General features: G+C 52.2%; 2 protein-coding genes across 2 annotated transcripts in view; one reads left to right on the forward strand and one right to left on the reverse strand.

The window, feature by feature from the left end:
• psmd1 (proteasome 26S subunit, non-ATPase 1) overlaps positions 1–21,922 on the forward strand; it is a 48,457-nt gene that overhangs the window by 12,032 nt on the left and 14,503 nt on the right. Inside the window, exon 17 of the mRNA XM_061239262.1 lies at positions 21,723–21,837. Within this exon, the coding sequence (XP_061095246.1) occupies positions 21,723–21,837 (115 nt within the window). The remainder of the gene's footprint in view (positions 1–21,722; positions 21,838–21,922) is intronic.
• Positions 1,077–12,293, reverse strand: htr2b (5-hydroxytryptamine (serotonin) receptor 2B, G protein-coupled). Its single transcript, XM_061240138.1, has 4 exons — positions 12,023–12,293; positions 6,540–6,740; positions 1,254–2,053; positions 1,077–1,208 (listed from the first exon to the last, which is right to left on the reverse strand). The coding sequence occupies exons 1-4, from the start codon at positions 12,291–12,293 to the stop codon at positions 1,077–1,079; spliced, it is 1,404 nt and encodes a 467-aa protein (XP_061096122.1).

A 21,922-nucleotide genomic window follows, 5' to 3' on the forward strand; every position in this document is an offset into this window, starting at 1 on the left:
CACGTACACGGTGCTCATGCACAGTGCACTATCTGCACAAACGCACAGCGGACACACACGTTGGTACATTTGTAAACCAAGCTCCATTTTATGTTTATTCTCAAACCAAAGCCTCCCTTGCACAGGATATATTTGTCTGCATACACGTTCGTCTGTAAAGGTCCCCGAAGCGTCCCATTGGCAGATGTGTTTCCGTGGAGATGCAGAGTTATTCCAGTTCAGGCAAACGGATGATGGCCCCGTGCATAGCATCCAAAGAGCGGGGAAATCGACAAGACTAAATTATTCTGCTTGATTTCACCTAGAAAGGTTTTGGTGTGCGGAGAATATGGCGGCCGGAGAGCCGTTTGTGTTGTCGAGTCTGAAGACGTGGAACGCATGCCGCGTGGGTCAGCTGATGCGTCTGTGCTCTCTGATTGGCCCTTTTTGGCCCGTAGGGGTTTGACGCTGAACAGTGAATTTTCTGAATACACAAGCATGCTGGCATTCCTCTCCCTTTTGTCTGGGGTCCCATATTGTCTGCCTTAGCTTTCTTTAATAATATATATATATATTGACAGTTCCCTCCCTTTTTATTCAATAATGTCTTTCTCCAGCCTCGGGTCTCCCTCGTTTGGTTAAGTTGGAGATTAAACCTCGTCTCTTATGTGCGGATGAGAGTTTCAGGTACGCAATGTTTAGTTTGCACGTGCAGTCCTGGCGAAAGTCAGTTTTATTTGTCTCCCTCTTTAGCACCCTCACCTGGAGGCGAATGGTACTGCACGGAGGGAGTTTTAAAGCTACAGTTGCTAAGTGCTCAGTCTGTCTGCAGGTCCTGTGCAGAGCTACACGTAGGTGGTGTCTGTAGGTCCCGTGCAGAGCTACACGTAGCTGATGTCTGTAGGTCCCGTGCAGAGCTACACGTAGCTGATGTCTGTAGGTCCCGTGCAGAGCTACACGTAGCTGATGTCTGTAGGTCCTGTGCAGAGCTACACGTAGCTGGTGTGTGCAGGTCCCGTGCAGAGCTACACATAGCTGATGTCTGCAGGTCCTGTGTAGATCTACACGTAGCTGGTGTGTGCAGGTCCCGTGCAGAGCTACACGTAGCTGACGCACTCCTCGTATCTGCAGTTCTGTTTCTCGGCGAGGAGCAGCGTGTCGAGCAGGATGCTGGCGGTGGGCGGGGCGGGGGGGTCGGCCGGCGGGTTGGGGCGTCGGCGCAGCGGGCTCTGGGGCCCCCCCGCCCCGGCCCCGGCCCCGGCCCCGGCCCCGGCCCCGGCCCCGGCCCCCAGCCCGTTGCTCACGCCCCGCGTCACGATGAGGAGCGCGGCGCTCTCGGGCGCGCCGGCCGGCCGCAGGAGCACGGCGGTGTTCTTGCGCTGGGGCTCGCCCGCGGGCGCCGTGGCGACCGCGCCGTAGTTGCAGGTGATGTAGCGGGCGAAGGCGTCGCGGAACGTGCGGTTGAACAGCGTGTAGACCAGCGGGTTGATGCCCGACGACACGTAGCCCACCCAGACGAACACCTCCATGAGCTGGGCCACCACGCGGCCGTCGCACCCCGCCCCGCACAGCGCCGACGTCACGTTGGTGATGAAGAACGGGCACCACATCACCACGAACAGCAGGAACACGATGCCCAGCACCTTGGACGCCCGCTGCTCGTTGCTCAGGTTCTGCATGGACTTCTTGCCCATGGTGGACATCCGGCGGATGGGGAGGTCCTCCCCGGGCGTGCCGCCCGGGTGCTGGGGGTGGGGGTGGTGGTGGTGGTTCCTGGAGCCCTCCACCAGGGCGTCGGGCGATGGGTCGCCCCCCGGCTGGGACACGGTGGCCAGGCTTCGGCGCCGGGTGGCCCTGGTCCGGAGCAGGCAGGCCTTCCTCTGCAGAACCCGGATGGTCAGCAGGTAGATGACCATCATGATGGTCAGCGGGATGAAGAAGGCCGCCAGCGAGCCGTACTTGATGAACTGCCGGAAGCTCTCGGGCTTCAGCACGCAGCTGTCGTTCACGAACGTCACGTTGTTCGGGAAGTGGAAGTTCTGCAGGCCCTTGATGGGGATGGGTGTGGCGATGCCTGCAGGGGGGGGGGGGGGGGGGGAGAGCGGAGGTTATTGTTCTGGAAGTTTCCAAAATTTGGAAACTGGAACTGGGTTTCAAGGCAGCTGGGGGATTCCTTACCCATTCCTTCGTAATAGCGGAGAAGGGAATTATAACGTTAAGTTGAAATAGCGCTTTTATCCAAAGTTACGTTATAATAAGTGCATACTGTAGGTCATTGGAACAACTGCAGGACTGGTTGGATAAGGTAGAATTCGCATAACATATGGTCTTCATGGCTGTAGATAATGGATATCTAGTTTGCCTGGTGAATATAGGCCGTAAGTATGGCAGAAGTGTGGCATTATGTGGTCGGTGTGGTAAAGGACGACAGCGCGGAGATGGATTACACAACGTGACCGTGCTTGATGAAAATAAGGTACAAGCCAGAGAGGGCTGGAAGATTAAGTTATAGCTGCGACCGGGGAGGGTGGGGGGGGGTGGGGGGGGATCATATGGGAATGATGTCATTTTAGGGTGACCACAATGGTGGGGTATATGCAGGTTTTTCATGTCCTGTTGGCCTGGCTCAATTAGGGAATTGTTTCTACACGTCAGCGTCAGCCAGGGGGACGATAAATATGTCAAATGTAGCCGAACCGTCAGATCATGTGACTGATTGGGACTGGTTAAGTAATTGAGTGCAGAAGTTTGGCCCTGGGGTCTGGAGACCGATGGGGCCCTTCAGGAAGAGGGTTCGAGCGTTCTGTCTGTTTACTGTAAACGTAGGCAAGACTGCAGGTCAGCTGGTATCGTTTTAAACAGGCTTTTGTTTCGCCGCCTGAATTACAGGCCCCTACCCCCTTTCGTTTGTGCTGCTCAGACCTGGGTTCATTACGTCATTGTTTTCCATTCACATACTTCTCCGTGCTCGATTTTTATCTCGCCTGCCGTAATTGAGCCAGCCGGGAGAGGAGCAGAAGGCGGGGTTTGGGCTTTTTTGAGAGTACGTCGGAGGTTACGACACGCCAGGCGAGCTCAGTAACGCGTAGAAAAATATTTGAGTTCAAAGCAATTACGTAATTGACCCGGGTCCAGTGCTGCTTTCATGTGCAGAGAGGAGGGCGATCTCGGAGAGGAGAGGAGAGGAGAGGAGGGCGATCTCGGAGAGGAGAGGAGGGCGATCTCGGAGAGGAGAGGAGAGGAGGGCGATCTCGGAGAGGAGAGGAGAGGAGAGGAGGGCGATCTCCGGACGTTTAGAGGTGCAGACGGTAGCCGAGTTCTAACGGGAAACCGCGGTGGGATTTTACCGCTGGAAAATGTCTGATCAAAACAGTTTTTGAGTTTCAATAAATGAACCGTTAATCACCGTCGGCGGTAGTTATGACAGCGAAGTCAACCCGGGAGCTTCTAGAAGAATCTCGAGAGTCCCCCGTGTGCCAATCTCGTAAATCACAGCCTTCCCTCATCTGGCTAGGCTCAGATTATAAAAAACGCTCGGTGGAGAGAGAGAGAGAGAGGAATTCAGACCAAGTAAAAAACGGGAATATCGCGGCGTTCCCATACGGAGTAAAAACGGGAATATCGCGGCGTTCCCGTACGGAGGGCAGCAGCCCGGGACTCGGAAGCTCGGCTTGGGAGCAGCGGCCCAAGCGACCAGTCCTGCCGCTCATGGGTACGAGAGCCGTTCTCGTCTTGTCCAGATCAACGAGCCCAGCTTGTGAAGTGTTTACTATCCCGCCAATGCTGATGTATGAAGCCAGGCACATCGTTAAAGGAACAATAGGACTTCTAACGGTCAAGAGAGGAATAGCGCCATAAACGCCTTCAAACCACGACACTGTTTTGCCCTCCCCCTTCTCTGTTAACACGCCGACATTGAAACACCATTGGCTGTGGCAATGAGCTTGAATTATTGTACAGCTGTACAATGTTTTGGTACAGAGTGTCGGGCCCTCAACTGTATATTTTGAAACCCAAATTTAAAGATTCTAAACACAGGCAGAGGGTGAGTCAACATGTAAGGGAGCCCTTTTCCACTGATTTACAATGAGGCATTTACAATGGTCTTGTAACAATGTTTTAACAGAAAGGTCGTACCTATTGTACCTTTAAGGCTAACTGCTAATGGCTGTGCTAGTGTAGCTGTCTGTGGGTCAGTCGCTGGCAGCAGAAATGAAGAGTGGGGAGGATATTTAGTGTGTTCAGTGGACTGCAGCAGATAAAATCCTCGCCTTGCCTCCCTCTATCCTCTTCTCCGGGGCAAACAACGCTTTCACTTTATGGAGCTTTCAGGTCCGAGGTCGTGTTGACCTGATTTACTAGTTTACACGGTGGGGATTTAGCAGCTGCTCTGTGTCCAGACTGACCAGGACAGCAAGCAGCCTTTTACACACGGTCCACTGATACTGGCGGATATTTACTTAAGCAGTGCAGTGCAGGTAAGGTAAGGTAGGGTAGGGTAGGGTAAGGTAAGGTAAGGTAGGTAGGTTAAGTGCCTTACCCTCGGGTACGACAGCAGTGTCCAACCTGGGAATCAAACCTGCAACCTACTTTCCTGACCATCATGCTGCACTGCTGATAGTTTTATTTTTACTTTCTTTCTTTTTTCTTTTTACCCAGAATCCTATTCTTCAGTTGGAGTATACAAGGCCACCTCAAGGTTGTTGTGAAACTTTTCAAGTGCTTATCTCTGTGATATTAGGTTCGGCATGGCCAAATAATTTTGCGCCTAAGCTAATTATCCTGCCGCAGGTTTTTAACGTAGATTAAGATCCAGGTGAGATGGGGAAAGCTGATCTTCAGGTGCTTATCTCTTAAGCTCATTACATTTAGTTTCTGGCTGCGTCCCGGTCGCTGGAATATGATCTCAAAGCCCGATACGTTGATGGCTTGTGTTTTTAGTAAAATAAGCTTTCCGACTAATTTATAATTACATTTTATGTTTTGACAAGAAGCCGTTTGAACAGTCTGTGTGTAGGCAGTTGGGGAAAGTGTGAGCTTGTAGTAGAAGCTCTGGATTTGTGGCATAGGAGCTGGGGTCGTTCGAGGGTGACCAGTCGCTGTCCGTGACTGAACAGTAGGCTTATTGAGTGATGAGCAGATTAATTTAAATTACTGATTTAAAGCAGAAGACGTAGTCGTTCGGCCTTTATCGCGCGTCTAAGCGCCACAAAAAAAAATTATCCAGCTTTACTCCGGATCAAGCTGGTTAACGCTATTTGGGGAGGAGGGGGCGGGGGTGGGGGGTCCACGGCCGAGAGCTGTCCTCCGTTTTACCCGTGGTGTGTAGTTTATGTCTGATGGAATTTCCAGATAAGAGTGAATAATGGCGAGATGTGAGTTAAGTGAAAGTGTGTAAAAACCCTTTTGTGACCCTGGACCAGCGCTGGCACTAATGCTTGGAAACGTCTCTGGACTGTCAGCTATGTATGTGACAAATTGTGAACTTCGGAAGTTTTATCAGGAGTTTAAAAACCTCAGAGAACAGAAATACAGTAATGGTGGTTGGGGGGGGGGGAAGAATCTCATTGTTAAAGCTGAAGAAATGAACGTAAAGGGGTTTTACTGTAATTGTATTGACTTGGACAGCATTGATTTGTCTGTGTTTGTTTGTTTGTTTGTTTTTGTATAGCCCTCGCTCAATTAATGACTTTCACCCCAGAGCTAATTATGCAGTACCTAATGGGCCTGGTGGCTGCACGGTTATCGATAGGCAGTGTTTTGCAGCTGGGTGAGCCAATTTTCTTTGGAATTAATACTTGTGTTTGTTTAGGTGTCCGTTTGGTTTCATAACACTTTACGCATACGCACTTAAGTCTTTGTGTCTGTATTATGATGAAATCGAGGTTTTTTTTTTTAGAAAGTTTTGGAGGCTTGTAGAAATCTCTCCGGAATGTTCCGCGGTGAAAGCGATCCACCCGTTCGGTTTGGCCCGGTGTCCTGCGTCGCGTGTTGCGTAACCCTGTTCCTCAGGGCGTAGGTGTGAAATGAGGCACCGATTGATCTTCGGCAGAGATCTCTCGGCGGCGTCGTCCGCTGAAAGTCTCATCTCCTCGCTGCCTTATCGGGACTGTGGTGTAAACCCGCCGCAGGATAAGAATCTACTCTCCTGCGCACGCCGGTCACCTTGGAACGCGGGTGCAATACAGCCACCGAAGCAGAACCGGTCACCCCAGAGTCTGCCTTAAACACGCGGCTCTGAATATAGTCTTGGCCCGTTTCTCATGCGCTTCAACGTTTCAGATGTTATGTCTATTTTCAGACAAATGTTATGTATGATTTATTCTAGTACAATTCTCAAAGGCAAAGCTATGTAATTTAACCTCACAGATAACTACCGTAAAATGCCTTTTCAACCAATCGAAAAAAGACTGCTGTGAGATTGCTTGAGAATATTGGGAAAATGTGGTCTGGTTTTAATATGGGGCTACGCCCGGGTAGCTTCTGTCCCTTGAGATGGGGTGCGTGGAAGCTGGCAGGTTTCGATGGAGGTAGAGTGCTCCAGTGGAAGGGGGCCTTACCGATGGATATGAGCCAGACCACGGTGATCTTGGCCAGGGCCTTGGACCGGGACTTGTACTGGCTGTGCTGGATGGGCCGCTTGATGGCGATGTAGCGGTCCAGCGAGATGGCGCACAGGTGCATGATGGACGCCGTGGAGAACAGCACGTCCAGGAAGAGCCAGATTGGACAGAGGTATCCGGGCAACGGCCAACCGGAATCTGCGGATGCAGGACAGAGAGAGGGTGGTACCGTAGGTTCTGGAGACCAGGGCCGCTCGACCCTGTTCCTGGAGATCTGCCGTCCTGTAGGTTTTCACTCCAACCCAAACAAAGCACACCTCATTCAACAGCTAGAGCAGGGCTGCCCAACCCTGTTCCTGGAGATCTACCATCCCGTAGGTTTTCACTCCAACCCAAACAAAGCACACCTCATTCAACAGCTAGAGCAGGGCTGCCCAACCCTGTTCCTGGAGATCTACCATCCCGTAGGTTTTCACTCCAACCCAAACAAAGCACACCTCATTCAACAGCTAGAGCAGGGCTGCCCAACCCTGTTCCTGGAGATCTACCATCTTGCTGTTGAATGAGGTATGCTTTGTTTGGGTTGCAGTGAAAACCTACAGGATGGTAGATCTACAGGAACATGTTTGGGCAGCCCTGGTGTAGACCCACCTGATTCTCTGCTCCATGTTTTTAACATGACAGGCCTGTCTCTTGAAACTTCAGGTTCAGTCCTCTGCAGATGAATTCATGAAACCCCTAAAGGGTCAATGGACATTCTCGAGTAATGATGGTGTCCCTCATTCATGTCACCGATTGGAACCTCCTCGAGTCAACAAGGAAGTTTTTAAGCGGATGAATAGAAGAGATGAGTGTTTAGGTTTGTGCAGGTTTGCACGTTCACCTATTCTTCTCTAGCTCATTTAGATCATCAGCATTTTATCCTGTATCGCGATTATTATTAATATTATTATTATTATTATTATTATTATTATTAATAATATCGCGATTAAATTATTGCCTTGCAGTATTCTTCCTTGCAAAAAATGTTTGATTGGTGGCAAAGTTTGTCTCTTGGCTGTTGCTAAATGTTTAACTTTGATTTGCTGGGGGTTTTAAAAAACATGTCCTTGGCTATATTTTTAAGACCGTCGACTCAGAGCAGGCCACACTGAAACGCACACAGACCTTCAGCGAGGGCCGGGCTTCTTGTGGAAAAGTTTTCAGTAGCAAGGTCACGATTTAAGTTAATTTTTTATCAAGCCTGCCGTAAAAAAAAGTTTAAAGAAGCCATTGTTTCATTTGTAGTTTGTGGAAAAGTACCAGTTGACCTCTGTTTACTGCATCACATTGCTGTAGTAATATCTTTCTCCCCTCGTGCACGAACGGCTTATGAATAACTTACTGAGGAGGCCTTGCACATGGATTTGCAAGGAAGCGCTAAATCAATCTCTAATTTTTAGTTTGCTTTTCTTGTCCTAAACAGACCTTTGCTTCACGAAACGGGATTGGGTAATGTTCATGCCGACAACGTGCCAAGCCGAGCTTCAAAAGCGAGGCATTAAAACGGTCCTGATGTGGAGATGTGAGTTTATTTTTTAAGTTGTGTATGCGAGGAATGAATTTGCTGGAAAATGGGCCGTGTGTGTGTGCGTGTCTCTCTTTAGGGAGCTGATGGTCGCTGAACTTGATTTTTTTTTTGTTTTGGTCAAGTTCCTTGAGAACTTTGTTTATTTTGGGTCCCGGCAGTAAAATCTGGAGACCAGTGGGGTTGGAATTCATCGGCTCCTGAAAGCCGTTTACATTCCGGGTGCTTTGGTTGGAGAGGTCCGGCCTCCGTCCGAGTCTCATTAACAGATTTCAGTAGAGTCGTGAAATGTGCTACATGATCGTTTGTGAAAGAGGTCATTATGTCTGTTTCAGCTTTCTTTTCTTTCTTCTATTTTTTTAACCCTTTCAGTCCCGAGCCCAATATGTAGTGGCTCCACCCAAGTCCCCACAGGGTTTTTAGGTGAGAAAATTGAGAGTTGATAATTTAGTAGGGTTTGAAAAGGAGATCAAAACGATAGTGTAGCAGTCTTTTTGATGCAAAGGTAGTTTGAGAGTTAACGTGTGTGTGTGTGTGTGTGGTGGAGTTGGTGAGTGGTCTGTTGGACTTTCTACAAATATACTGTAAGTTTAAAATGAAACGGTGAACAGTACGCTGTGTTCATGATAGCTTTTAGCGAGGTTATGTACCTTGTGTGTTTGTTCTTTATAATTGCACTTTAAATTTGCCTGTGCAAGCTAGTTTCCTACGTTCTCGACACAATTTTATGTTCAGGAAAGCCATGTACCTGTCCAAACGTAAAGGCAGAATTGCACCGCTGTTATTATAATTTTTTTGAGGGCTTGGGATCGTTTCGTTCCCTCAGAAATCCTCTCTGAAAGTGAAACAGCGCTCTGTGGTTTATCAGCTCATGCTGCCGTCTCCCCCCACCTCTTGTGAACCCTGCTGGGCTCTCGTGTGTCTTATGATGTTGAGTTTCAGTCACAAAGAATCTGCTCTCCAGCTCGTCCTCCTTACCCCTGTCCATTGTTCCTAATCTTAACACAGGGGGCAGAAGCCCTGGTCCTGGAGAGCCGCAGGGCGGGCTGGCTGGCTGTCGTCGTTGTGTTGTTATTGATCAATTAAAGCGGGCGATTACACGGGCAATCGCCCCAGACTGTTCTGAAACCGTTTCTGATTTCAAGGTGAAAACAAAAACCAGCCATGCCCTGCGGCTCTCCTGCAACGGGTTTGCCGACCCCTGACCTTAGAGAGTCAGTGTGAAACCCAACGCTTTGGTGACCTGTGGTCAGTGTGGGTTCGAATCTACGGTAGCGGCTAACGGTGGCTTACGGTGGCTAACGATCACCGTACAAGCCCTGCATTCCCTCACTGGACGGGGGAACAAACCTCTCCTTCCTGCTCTTGGCTTTCTCTGAAAATACTCCCAAGGCGATGAAATACGATTTTCTTTGAACACGAGAGAGAGGGAGAGAGAACTCGCAGCACAAAATGGCTGTTCTAAAAAGTGATTTATTTAATGGCTCTGGACAGAGAAATTGGTCTTTTTAATATTATCAGAGACAGTTTCAGCCTCTCTGCACCTGCCAGGGTCTTCAGGCCCAGATCTCAGGTCTTATTTCATGGCTTGTTCTCTTATTGGTTATTTTAGGTCAGTTGACAGGGTGGTCCAGTGCATTTCTGCGGTCAATAAAAACAGTGATTAATTTTAAAGCGCAGTATTTACAATAGCCCTTCGTTCTCTAGATAAAGTAATAGCATGCGCAGAGTTTGTTGTCGTGCATGTTTGAAAGGAGATTCATGGGATTGCTCCTGCATTCTTTATGAGAAGTGGCACATTTCTGTTAAAAGACTCCACACAGTAGGCATTATAACTCCAGGTTTTGGACAGGTGACCATTTCAATCACTGGACATTTAAAACCGTACGGTTCTTAGATGGGTGACCCTTTCTCCCCGTGGTATCTTTCACGGCTTCAATCACCATTTCATTTAGAATCCAGTTCACATTCGGCAGCACGATTGTGTGATTTACTGAGCCCTGTAGCGTTGCCGATTTGTCAAGTAGCAAATAAAAACGGAAGAAACTCCAGGAGGGATTGTCGCCTGCTCGGTCTGATCAGCTGTCACCTTTGCCCCCTGGTGAGGTCGGTCCACCAGGTGCTCTGTGCCCCAGCGGTTCTGTGACATGGTTTAACGTCACCCCTTTAATATTTGAGTGACTTCATTGTGTCTCGATCGCTGGAACTAAACTGCGGCGGAATCTGAGAGCCTCTGGCTCCGAGCCAGGCCTGCCTCACGCGGGAATCGGTGAAGGTACAGAATCACGCTCTGCCCTAAAGGCGAGTTTTCATCAACACCGACCGGGTGACATGTTGACTGTGATGGAAACCAGCGTAGGCGAGGCCCTAAAAGTGTGTTTTCAGCCGCCGTGCCATAAACCTTTTTTTTCTCTTTTTTTTTTTTCTTTGCTTAAAGCTTCAGTACAACCTGACTTGGCTCTGTTCCTGTAGGTACTGTGTATTCGGAATTTGAGAATTGGGAACCGGAAGCCTTCGAGTGTTGTGGGTCCCGGCTCTGGAGAGGGACAATGTGCGTCCGTCTCCCTGAAGAGGCCCCGAGAATGCGCGAGGAATTAATAACGATGGGAATGGTTGGGAAATCGCTCTTAGCTGGGGAGGATGTTTTTTCCTTGGAAAGTTCAGTGTAAATAATAGGGGGGAATTATTCCGAGCCCGAGGAAATGGAGACGGCCCTGTTGTCTGAGACGGCGTTCCGACGGCGTTCCGACAGCGTGTGGCGTGCCGCGTGATTATCACCTCTGTGACGGCAGCCTGCGGCTCTGACCAGCTGTGTGTAATCCGGTTAGATCCTCCTACACTCACATGTGCTGCTGCGATTTTAGTCTCTGTGGTATTCCCGTCTATTGTCTGTTGCATACGAGTGTGCGATTTGAGAAATGGTTTCCTAATCCTTGTAGATTACTTTCAGTGGTCTAAAGTTGATTAAAAGTGTAGATGCACTCCTAGTAAACACACACACACACACACACACACACACACACACACACACACACACACACACACACACACACACACACACGCGCACACACACACGCACACACACACACACACACACACGGTTACTGTGTGAGACGATCGCTCTAGGAAGGACCCTGAATTTATGTGCGGATGTGGTGGAGGAACACTCTGCCAGCCTCTGCCCAGTCAGATTAATGACTCTACTGGAGTCTGGAGTGTGCGGCACAGGAACCTGATTGGCTGTGGGGAATGATCTGCTGCCTACTGGTGGCTGTTGGAATTCTCACTGCTGCCTACTGATTGGCTGTTGGAATTCTCCTTTTTGGCTGATTGGCCGTTGGAATTCTCACTGCTACCGGCTGATTGGCTATTGGAGTTATATCTGCTACCTGCTGTTTGGCTGTTCGTGTGATCATTGCTACCGCTGGTTGGTTGTTGGGATCATCTGCTCCCCGCTGGTTGGCTGTTGGAGTTATGGCTGCTGGCTTTGGCCTCAGAGCAGCAGGTGGTGAGGTTGTCTCGGTAGCGGGGAGCAGCAGGGGGAGTGTGCTTTGGACAGAGCGCTGTTTGTGTGAGTCAGCGGAGCAGGAAGCCTGCTGCTCCGGGGACACAGCGCTGTCCCTCACACTGCTCCCCGACAGAGAAGCGCTTTTATCTCCGAGAGATGGACGCACGCTCTGAAAGCCTGTGTGCTGAATCTGACCGCAACGCCTCCTGCAGCCCGCCGCGGGTCTTGCATCACAAGTTCAAAGGCAAAACTAGAACAAAACAAGTCCATCATAACAACTCCTGCAACACCAGGAGGTAACCCACTCGTTTCTGCTCAGGCACATCTCAGGACAGCCCTGAGAGGGCCTGGCTGGAGCAGGAGCAGTAGCAGTAGCAGTGGCAGGAAGTAACGGGGTATACTCACTGAAGAGCACGGTTACCAGGGCGATGGGCATGACGAGCAGGCCCACCAGCAGGTCGGCCACGGCCAGCGACATCAGGAAGTAGTTGGTGGCGTTCTGGAGCTTCCTCTCCAGGGCCACGGCGAGGATGACGAGGATGTTCCCCCCGATGGTGGGGATGATGACGGCTACGATCAGCAGCGACGCCCAGCGCAGCTCTCCTCCTCCGCTGTCGTCGCCGCCGGCGACGGGGATGCCCGGGGGAGAGGAGCCGTTGCCTGGCAACAGGGACATCTCTGGCGAGGGTGCGAGGGCGTGGGGGGGGCTGCTCGGTGCGTGCGGGGGGGCTGTGCTGTGGGGGCCTCCGGGGGCGGGGCCAGCATGGTCACACGGGGGTCCCGCGGAGGCGGGGCCAAAGAGGGCGGGGTTTCTGACGCTCTGGATCACCGGCGGGGCATTCCCATTCGACGACTTCTCCCCCCCGCCCCCCCCTTCAGAAAAAACACCCCCTCCCTGTTGAACCACCACCGCGGCCTCTGGCCGTAGGTAGGAAACGAGTTTCAGAAGAGAACTCTTCCTCTGTGAAACGCAGCAGTCCTCCACTGGCTGTACTTTCCTGGAGGAGCCCGAGGTGTGGGGTGTTTGATGGGAGATGTAGTCCTGACTCCTCACTGTAGTCTCTGTTCAGGGCCGAAGTCCCTCCTGATCACGTATGACTCCCCTATTTAAAAAAAAAAAAAACGAAACAAAAACAACAGCCATTTCAGCAAAATCAAACCAAAAACCAAACTAAATCTCTAGCACTACTAAAGTCTTTAACATAAAGCTGTAACGAGCCTGGAAGTCCGTCACTGTTCTGTGCTGGGCTCCTGCAGAGCAGGGGCTCCTGTGCTGTAGTGTCAGTCCTCTGGCCTTGTGTGCTTTTAATCTCCGGCTCTGTTAGTAATCTCAAAATGGGTGAATAATCTCGGGCTTCACATGCTTTTTAACCGAATCTTCGGGCGAGACGGCGGCAAGCCGGTGGAAATGGACGAAGCCAAATGGAGGAAGCCAAATGGACGACTCCGGGGGTGGTGAGTGTGGTGAGTGTGTGTGAGTGTGTGTGAGTGTGTGTGAGTGTGTGTGAGTGTGTGTGAGTGTGTGTGAGTGTGTGTGAGTGTGTGGTGAGTGTGTGGTGAGTGTGTGGTGAGTGTGTGGTGAGTGTGTGGTGAGTGTGTGGTGAGTGTGTGGTGAGTGTGCTGAGTGGCGTCTCCCTCCTCTCCGCACGGCGCTCGTTGGAGCATGTTCGGCTCCGTGTCTCTCCGAGCCGCCCTGCCTGACGCCCGCGTCCACATCCGCACCGGAGATTCCTGAGAGGAACTCCCCCCCCCCCCCCCCCCCCCGTCGTGCGCTGTCGGAGACGGCAGGGACGCGGGAGCGTCGCCGAGCCGGGTGGAGGATTGTGATTCGCTGTGCGAGTGGGCGTGTTAAATGTGCCCAAAAAATAGTTTCTTTCCTTTTTGGATTTCAGTTGTGTTTTTTCACCGAACTATGCGCTATTGTGGATATTACCCACATTATATGCGGTGGTTTTATTCAAAAGTGAAACGGTTAATATTCTCTGTGTCCCTCGCACACTTTATATTTTGTCTTGTTAGCGTTTGGTCCGGACCGGTTCTGGCCCGGGCGTAGCTGGGCCGGGGCCCGGTCTCTTTATTTTCTTTGAAGCGCTGGGAAGCTATCTGACCCGACTTAGCCTCTGTCCGTCTGGTTCAAGCGGCTCGCTTCAAACACGCTGTTTTTCCTCTCCTGTGCGCTTCCCCGGGTCCACAGTCCGTTTTCCCACTGGGGTTTTTTTAGCCACTTAGCAGATGTTGGACTGACTTAGACGGCTTTATTATTTATTATTTATTTAGTGTTTTTTTTATAGCGCAGCCCATTTACTCAGCTGGATGTTTGCTGGGCCGGTTGGGGTCAGCAGAGACTCGAGCACAGACTGCAGACGTGCCTCTCCCCTCCCTGACGTCTCTAATTAGCCATGCATGCTGTCATTATCACACGCATCTATAGTTATTTCACCGCTCTTAGTGTTCTAGTTGCCAAAACAGTGTTATTGCAGCTTCTTGGTCAGTTTATGTGATTATTGTACGAGGATGTAAGTTTTTATCTGCGACCGCTGGCACTTCCCTCTCGGGTCGTTCAGCGCACGCGTCCCTGGTGATGGGTCTGCACTCTGGATAAGAGCGTCTGCTAAACGACTCTTACGTAACGTCACGGGTCAGGGCGCCCTCAGTGAGAGTGTCCCGCCCTGGGACTGGAGCCTGCAACCCCTCCTCTGCCGGGTACAGCCTGTCAATCATCAAAACACCTGTCCATCAAAATGTGCCCCCTCCCGTCAGCTCTCCTCTCAGTCCTCTGGGGGGCTCTGTGTGACTCATAACAGGCTGGCTGGCGGTTCCATGCCTCGCCTAGAGACCTCGTCAGCTGGACGGACACGTCACTGTTATTAATCGCTGCGTTGCGACGAGAGTGGCCAAGTCTTGTGGAGATGGATTCGTACGTTAAGTGCGCTGAAAGGTGTTTATTATTAGTCATCGGAGAACCTCTCCCCTGTTGTGGACCTGTGATATTATTGTCATTATTATACGTAAAGTGTGTCCTCCCCTTCTGTTGAGCCTGTTTTATTTGAAGACGTTAGACATGCTTATTTCTTTGTAAATGAAGAAGTTAATGGTGTGTATCAGTAACTGCAGTGTAATATGAAACGGGTCCATGTCCATGTGTGGGTGTATTTAAGCTCGTTGTGTGGATTGTTTTCGTTCGGAGCTGGAAGTTGTATTTTTTGCGGCTGTGGTGTATAAGCGGCGTCGTTCCGGGCTTCCTTACCGTCCTGGAAGTCCGGCGTTCCCGCTCCGGGCGTGAGCGTGGCTCCGGGGCGGCGGTGCGGGGCTGGAACTCTGGCGGCGGTGCTCTCCTCAGACTCCCGCTCGCTCCTCTGAGAGAGACGCTCTCTCTGCGGCGCTCAAAAGGGTCCGGCTTTTTGTTTTTAAATACTCGGCGCGTCCCGGCGGCCCTTCCCGTCTGGGCCACTCGTAAATATTTAAATATCACCTCGGAAAAAAACCCCGGGAATCGTCTTCATTCCAAAGCGTCGGAAAAGTACCCATTCCAGTTCCGCATCGTATAGTGTGATCACAGGCTGAACTCCGTCTGGGTCTGTTTCTCTTTCACTCTCTCGCTCTCTCACTCACTCTCTGTCTCTCCTCTCCCTCCCTCTTTCTATTCTTGCTCTCCCTCTCCCTTTCTCTCTCCATCTCAGAAACGCACACACACACTCTCTCTCTCTCTCTCTCTCTCTCTCTCTCTCTCTCTCTCTCTCTCTCTCTCTCTCTCTCTCTCTCTCTCTCTCTCTCACTCCCCCTCTCCCCCCATTAGTTTTCTTGTGACTGAGGCTGGGGAGGGCTGGGGGTTTGAACTGGTGAGCTGAAGAGTATCTGTGTGTGTGTGCGCGCTCTGTGTGTGTGTTTGTGTGCGCGCTCTGTGTGTGTGTTTGTGTGCGTACTCTGTGTGTGTGTGCGTACTCTGTGTGTGTGTGTGTGTGTGTGTGTGTGTGTGTGTGTGTGTGTGTGTGTGTGTGTGTGTGTGAGATTCTGTCAGCGTGGGGGACCTGCTGTTAGCGCGTGTCACTCCGCCTCCGTCCACTGCTCCGCCACGGCAACAGGGTTGTCTCCAGGGGCTCCACCCCCCTCCTCCCTGATCACGCCTCTCCTCCTCGTCTGCTGGACGCAGGACTTCCGCAGACCCCAGACCGTCTTAACCCTTTCAGGAGCGGGGTTCTGGAGTGTTCTCAGTGTGGAATTCTGAGTCCGTGTTCTGGAACTCCAGTAGTGACTGTGACATCAGCATTAGCAGAACATTCTAATCACTCATTTGTGACCTCACTACTCTTGAAGATGTAATCAGATCAGTGCGTTTTCTGTGACCCGCTGCCACTTTCTCAACTCTGTCCTTCAAACTATTGTTCAGCTGTGCTCAAATATGAGATAAACATCTTCCTTTAACCATGTGGCATAAGGCAAGTGCATGCGTGTGGCCTGCTCTTTGGTTTGTTCCGCGGTTGTTTACGCAGCGGTGAGTCAGTGACGCGTTTGAGCCCTGATCGCTGTTAGTTTCAGAGCGGTTAGAGGACCTGAGAGGGCAGTGCGTTCAGGGTTTAACGCCGTGCGTAGCGCCCGCGTCTCGCTTTCCCTGCCCCCCCCCCCTCCCCTCCCATGGGCTCCTGGGGCCTGGCGTTGTGATGGTTACAGAGCGTTTAGGACAGGCCCCCTCCCCCCCCCCCCTCTCTGTGTCCCCGCCCTGCTCTCTTACCCATGATGCCCTGTGCAGTCGGGGAAGGAGCTGCCTCCTCTGGACTAGGACTCACTCACTCACTCACTCACTCACTCACTCACACTCACTCACTCACTCACTCACTCACTCACTCACTCACTCACTCACTCACTCACACTCACTCACTCACTCACTCACTCACACACACAGACACTCACTCACTCACTCACTCACTCACTCACTCACTCACACACACACTCACTCACTCACTCACTCACTCACACACACAGACACTCACTCACTCACTCACTCACTCACTCACTCACTCACACAGACACTCACTCACTCACGCACACCTTGTCATCCCATTCACAATCCTGGTGTGTGTGTGTGTGTGTGTGTGTGTGTGTAGGAGTGTGGGGGAGACTGTATGTGTCTGTTGGGTGTGCCTTTTTACAGAAATGGATCTTTTGCCAATATGTTGAATTGAAATATGAGTATTGGAAAAGATTTAGCAACAAATCATCGGCTCTGTCATTGCTAATATATATTTTTTGTGTTTGTCCATGAATGTCGAATAGCATGGAGCGTTCGGTAAGAGCACCCAGCGCTGTCTCTCTGCTTGGCCTGGGTCTGACGGAGCTGTCCAGCACACATGGCTATTGTGTAAAAGCGTGTTGACTTATAAAATGGCTCTGCGTGTGTGTGTGTGTGTATTCATGCGTAGGTATGCGTGTTTGTGCGTAGGTGTGTGCGCATGCATGCGTCTCTGGAACGTTGCATGGCTGTGAAGCATTTGTTATGTTTACTAAGGTTTGTATGGTTTACATATCCAGGATGGTGAGAACCGGGTGTGGTGTGCATTAAAGTCAGTTCTCGGAGATCCCCCCCCCCCTCCCCCCCCACCCACGCTGAAGCAGTTCCTGATCCCGAGGTGTTTACGGTCACACACACGCCTGGGCTCACCGGAATGCGTTACGCTTTGGTATTCCCAGATCCCAGCCCTGATGAGTTTCCTCTTCCCCTCTCCCTGTGCCCGTGATGCCCCGCAGCAGGAAGTGATGTCAGCGAACAGCCAGCGTTCACACTGCTCCTCATCCGCTCTCCTGCTCGCTTTGAGCCGGGCATGTGACACCTGGACGGAGGCTCTCTCCTGCCATTGGCTCTCTCCTGCCATTGGCTCGTTCCTGCCATTGGTTGCCTTTGACATTAGCATGTCTGAGAATCTGCACTTGCGTTTATCCGGAGAGATCCCGCCCCTGCCCCAGCCCTTTCCCGGTATCTCTGTTCCTGCGGCGGTCCGGGCCAGCGTGGTCGTGCCGGGCGGTTGTTTGTGTTGAGGGGGGAGCGTGGCCCTGGAGAGCCTCAGTCCTCAGCCTGTTTATGGAAGCTGCTGAGCAGAACGCCTGAAGCAGACCCAAACACCGCTCCCCAGCGCACGGGCGGCGGTGACGCTGTCCAGACCCACGCGCGGGGGCTGAGGAGGGGCCTCTGGGGCCGACTCGCCCGGGCCCTTCCCCGCGGCCGTGCCCTTCCCCACGCCCGAGGCCTTTATCACGGCCGAGACCCTTCCCCACGGCGTTCCCGGATCACACGCGGCCGGCGTTCCCGGATCACACGCGGCCGGCGTTCCCGGATCACACGCGGCCGGCGTTCCCGGATCACACGCGGCCGGCGTTCCCGGATCACACGCGGCCGGCGTTCCCGGATCACACGCGGCCGGCGTTCCCGGATCACACGCGGCCGGCGTTCCCGGATCACACGCGGCCGGCGTTCCCGGATCACACGCGGCCGGCGTTCCCGGATCACACGCGGCCGGCGTTCCCAGGCTTATGAGTGTCATAATGCATTTCCCAGCTCTGATTGTGCCAGTGAGGTCCGCTCAGCGGGTTAATCTGCACGGCCCTGCCTGCTCCTCACTCCAGAGGCATCGCGTGAGATTTCGGGGTACGCCCCAGACGTGGGGTCCAGGCTGAAACAATGGGGCCTTGTGCGCCGCCCCCTCCCTCCTGTGTGCACTTTCACAGTCATACCAACTGCGGTCTGCCCCACGTAAACAACGCATGCCTGGACGTCCCGCGTTAAAGTGTCCTGCTTTTATGACACGGATTCATCCTCCTGCCGTCCGCCCCTGCCCCTAATGCACTCCAGACGCTTCATTCAACAGCCGTGGGCATGAATCCCATCTACGCTGCGTATCGGAATCATTTCAGCAATATTAACATTGTCTCCGCTTGTTCTGCTTCTTTTTTTTATACAAGCCACTCTTGTAAAGACTGTGTTTGCTCCCGTTGGTCCTCTCCAGAGCCGGTGTGTGATACTGGGGGCGTGTTGATGACCTCACTCTCGGCTTTTACAAGGGTTTGCGGGGCCTGGTTTATTCCGGAGGACCCGGCCCGGGGGCTTGTCCGCCGCGGGCGGGAAGCGGAAAAGTCCTTCACCTCCGCCGGGAACGCTTAGAAAGGAAAATGGAACGTTTGAGTGAAATGACCCCAGGCGTAAAATAACAGTCCCAGCGCCTCTCTGTGAAATGGCCGCCACTGGTTCTGCTGTCCTGGAGCCAGACGGAGCTGAGGCCCTGTGATGTGCCTCTACAACACTCCCCTGCCTTCAGTCTGCTGTAAATGCCGCTGGAATTAGCCGGAGTCTTTGTGCGGTTTGATTTTTCAGCTCTTACGAAAAGCAGAGATCACGTCTTTAAAAAGACATGTTTGGCCTGTAAGTGTATCTGGGTGTGTTGTGTTAATTTATTTTTTCTTTTTAACCCAGTCTGCTGTGTAATGTTAGAAGCAAGTTTGACATCTGCGTTGGGTTTCATCATGCGAGAGGGTTCCGACCGCTTTCTGAAATTTGTTTCATGTGAAGTTGACATATTTCAGACATGTATGGCTGATATGGGAGATAACCTCCTGGCCGGCCAGTGAATTAATTATGGCCCCCAGGGCCAGGAAGCAAGGGATTGTGGGCAGGGAAAGCCGACATTGAGGTGAATGTTTTGAAGGCTCCTGTGCAGTTTCTGTGTGTAGGAGCTGTGTGTGTGTGTGTGTGTGTGTCTGTATGGGGTGTGGCTCGTGTGTCTCATGTTGCTCGTGTGTCTCAGAGGTCTGTGGAGCTGAGCTGCTTCAGCACTGAGCCCCGCTCCTCTCTCCCAGCAGACCGCTCCTCCTAATCAAATTAAGCCTCGCTAAACCCCGGCAGCGGGTTTGGGACTGACACCGGAACGCCGCTCTGCGGGTTTGGGAATGAGACCGGAACGCCGCTCTGCGGGTTTGGGAATGAGACCGGAACGCCGCTCTGCGGGTTTGGGAATGACACCGGAACGCCGCTCTGCGGGTTTGGGAATGACACCGGAACGCCGCTCTGCGGGTTTGGGAATGACACCGGAACGCCGCTCTGCGGGTTTGGGAATGAGACCGGAACGCCGCTCTGCGGGTTTGGGAATGAGACCATTAGCCGGAGCTCCGGGGGTTTTGTTTACACGGAGCGATCCTCCTGATCCGGCGATGGAGCCCGGCCTGAGCAGGGATTCCACACGCCGTCTCCCCCGACGCTCCGCCAGATTCCGCGTTTCGCCGGTCTGTTTGTGTTGGGAAGCCTCAGCTCCAGGCTTTAATTGGGTGTTAAACCGTGGGTGGGCCGAGGCTGAAAGCGAAAGAGGAGGCGCTGCCAGGAGTTCAGCCGAGTTGAGGGCCGCTGGCCGGACCCTTCCCACGCCCGCAGCCTCGCGGCCGAGACGCCGCTCAGCGTGGGCCGTGACGTGTCCCTGCTCTCTCCGGGTTCATCCCTGCGCTCCGACGCTCTCTAAACTGGACATCGAGGAATGGAGGGGGGGGGGGGGGGGGGGGACATGAAACATGAAACATCGGGACACGTTATGCTGCAGTTTGTAGTCCTAAATGAAACCTAAAAAAAACCCCCAACTTCCTCTTCCTGTGTGTTTGTGTCAGGGATTGGCTTGTTCGTCTGGTACCTCCACGCCTGCCATATTAATTTGACTTGGACTTGATGAGGGTGCCTCCGCCTTTGAGAAACGCTCTTTAACAGAAAGGCAGAAACCTGTGTGTCTGCCAAACGGGGCTGATCTCAGACAAGCTCGTGAATTTAAACGAAGTTGTGGATTTCTCTGTCTCTCTCAGGGTCTCCAGCAGTCTGACCTGAATACTGTGTGTGTGCGTGTGTGCGTGTGTGCGTGTGTGCGTGTGTGCGTGTGTGCGTGTGTGCGTGTGTGCGTGTGCGCATTCTGCGTTCTGTGTGTATGCATCTCATTTCTAGTGTTGAAAATGGTTGCTGAAAATAACTTTGTCCACTGTGGCCTTGCTCAAGGGCCCAATGTGCAGATCTGATGGTGGCTACACCGTGGCTTGAACCTAGAACCTTCCGGGTTCCCGGTCATCTACCTCAGCAGCTAGATTAACCTGCTGCCTGTCATCCTGTTATTAATGGAGCACCTGAGTGTTTTTGGCGCCGTCTTTAGTGCACTTTGTGTAAAATAAGCTCTACTCTGCATTAAAGTTCACTTTTTCACTCCAGGCCGATCCGTTTGAACATCGGGCTGAGGATTTGCAGGTTGTAAAACTGTCAGCACTAGTTCTTCGCTTCTGCGTCGAGCTTCGGCCTGAGCGGAGCCATCGGCTCGTTTGGACGGCGTTCCTGCCCCATTACTCACTCCCCTCCGATCTCATCTGTTGATGCAGACAACTTCCCTGGGCGGGCCTGTGGTCGGGTGTGATCCTGCAGGTTTAGCGGGGTGTGATCCTGCAGGTTAGCGGGGTGTGATCCTGCAGGTTAGCAGGGTGTGATCCTGCAGGTTAGCGGGGTGTGATCCTGCAGGTTAGCGGGACGTGATTCTGCAGGTTTAGCGGGGCGTGATCCTGCAGGTTAGCGGGGCTTGATCCTGCAGGTTAGCGCCTGTCTGCGGTAAAACGCAGGAGGCAGAGAGATCGGCTCTGTCCGCAGTGCCTCAGTAACCGGATTAAGGCCTGTAAACTTGTGCTAATTGTGTTTCTCCTCTCTCTGACAAAATGGCCCGTCAGCTCTGAGTCTCTGTTCTTCCAGGAGCATTAGATTATCCTGCTCTCTTGTCACGGGTCCAAATATTCGGGAAGCGATTGCACCTGCTTTGGCTCTGATTTCAGTTTGGGGTTTTTTTGGGTGGTGAGGTTAGGGGGGGGGTGTATCTGATTATTCTGTACTGCAGTGCAGGGGGAGGAGCTGAGTGAATAACTGTCTGTCTGTCTGTCTGTCTCATTCAATTTCCTTTCAATTTGTTTTTAAATGAAATGTTTGCTTTTCTCCATTCCTCTCATTATGTCTGTAACTCAGAAGCATGCGTGCTCTTTCCAGTTTCATGACAAACACTACATTTTGTGTTGCCAAAGCGTGTAAAGTAATATTCCCCCCTCTCTCCCCCTCCAGGACCCCGGAGCAGTGCCCCAGCGTGGTGTCTCTGCTCTCTGAGAGCTACAACCCCCACGTGCGCTGTGGGGCCGCCATGGCCCTGGGGATCTGCTGTGCTGGCACCGGCAACAAGGTCAGCCCCTTACACACTAACACACACACATTGTATACACCTACACACACATTATATACACCTACACACACACACACACACACAC

The sequence above is a fragment of the Conger conger genome, chromosome 4 (assembly GCF_963514075.1).
Source record: "Conger conger chromosome 4, fConCon1.1, whole genome shotgun sequence".
In the NCBI taxonomy this organism is placed as follows: domain Eukaryota; kingdom Metazoa; phylum Chordata; class Actinopteri; order Anguilliformes; family Congridae; genus Conger; species Conger conger.

Bases quoted from the DNA above. Each gene is read 5' to 3' on its own strand.
- htr2b (XM_061240138.1), bottom strand. From the start codon at position 12,293: ATGTCCCTGTTGCCAGGCAACGGCTCCTCTCCCCCGGGCATCCCCGTC. The intron at 2,054-6,539 runs GTAAGGCCCCCT...CCCCCCCTGCAG, and splicing joins GGTCTGGCTCATATCCATCG to GCATCGCCACACCCATCCCC. The intron at 1,209-1,253 runs GCCGGGGCCGGG...GGGGGGCCCCAG, and splicing joins GGCTGGGGGCCGGGGCCGGG to AGCCCGCTGCGCCGACGCCC.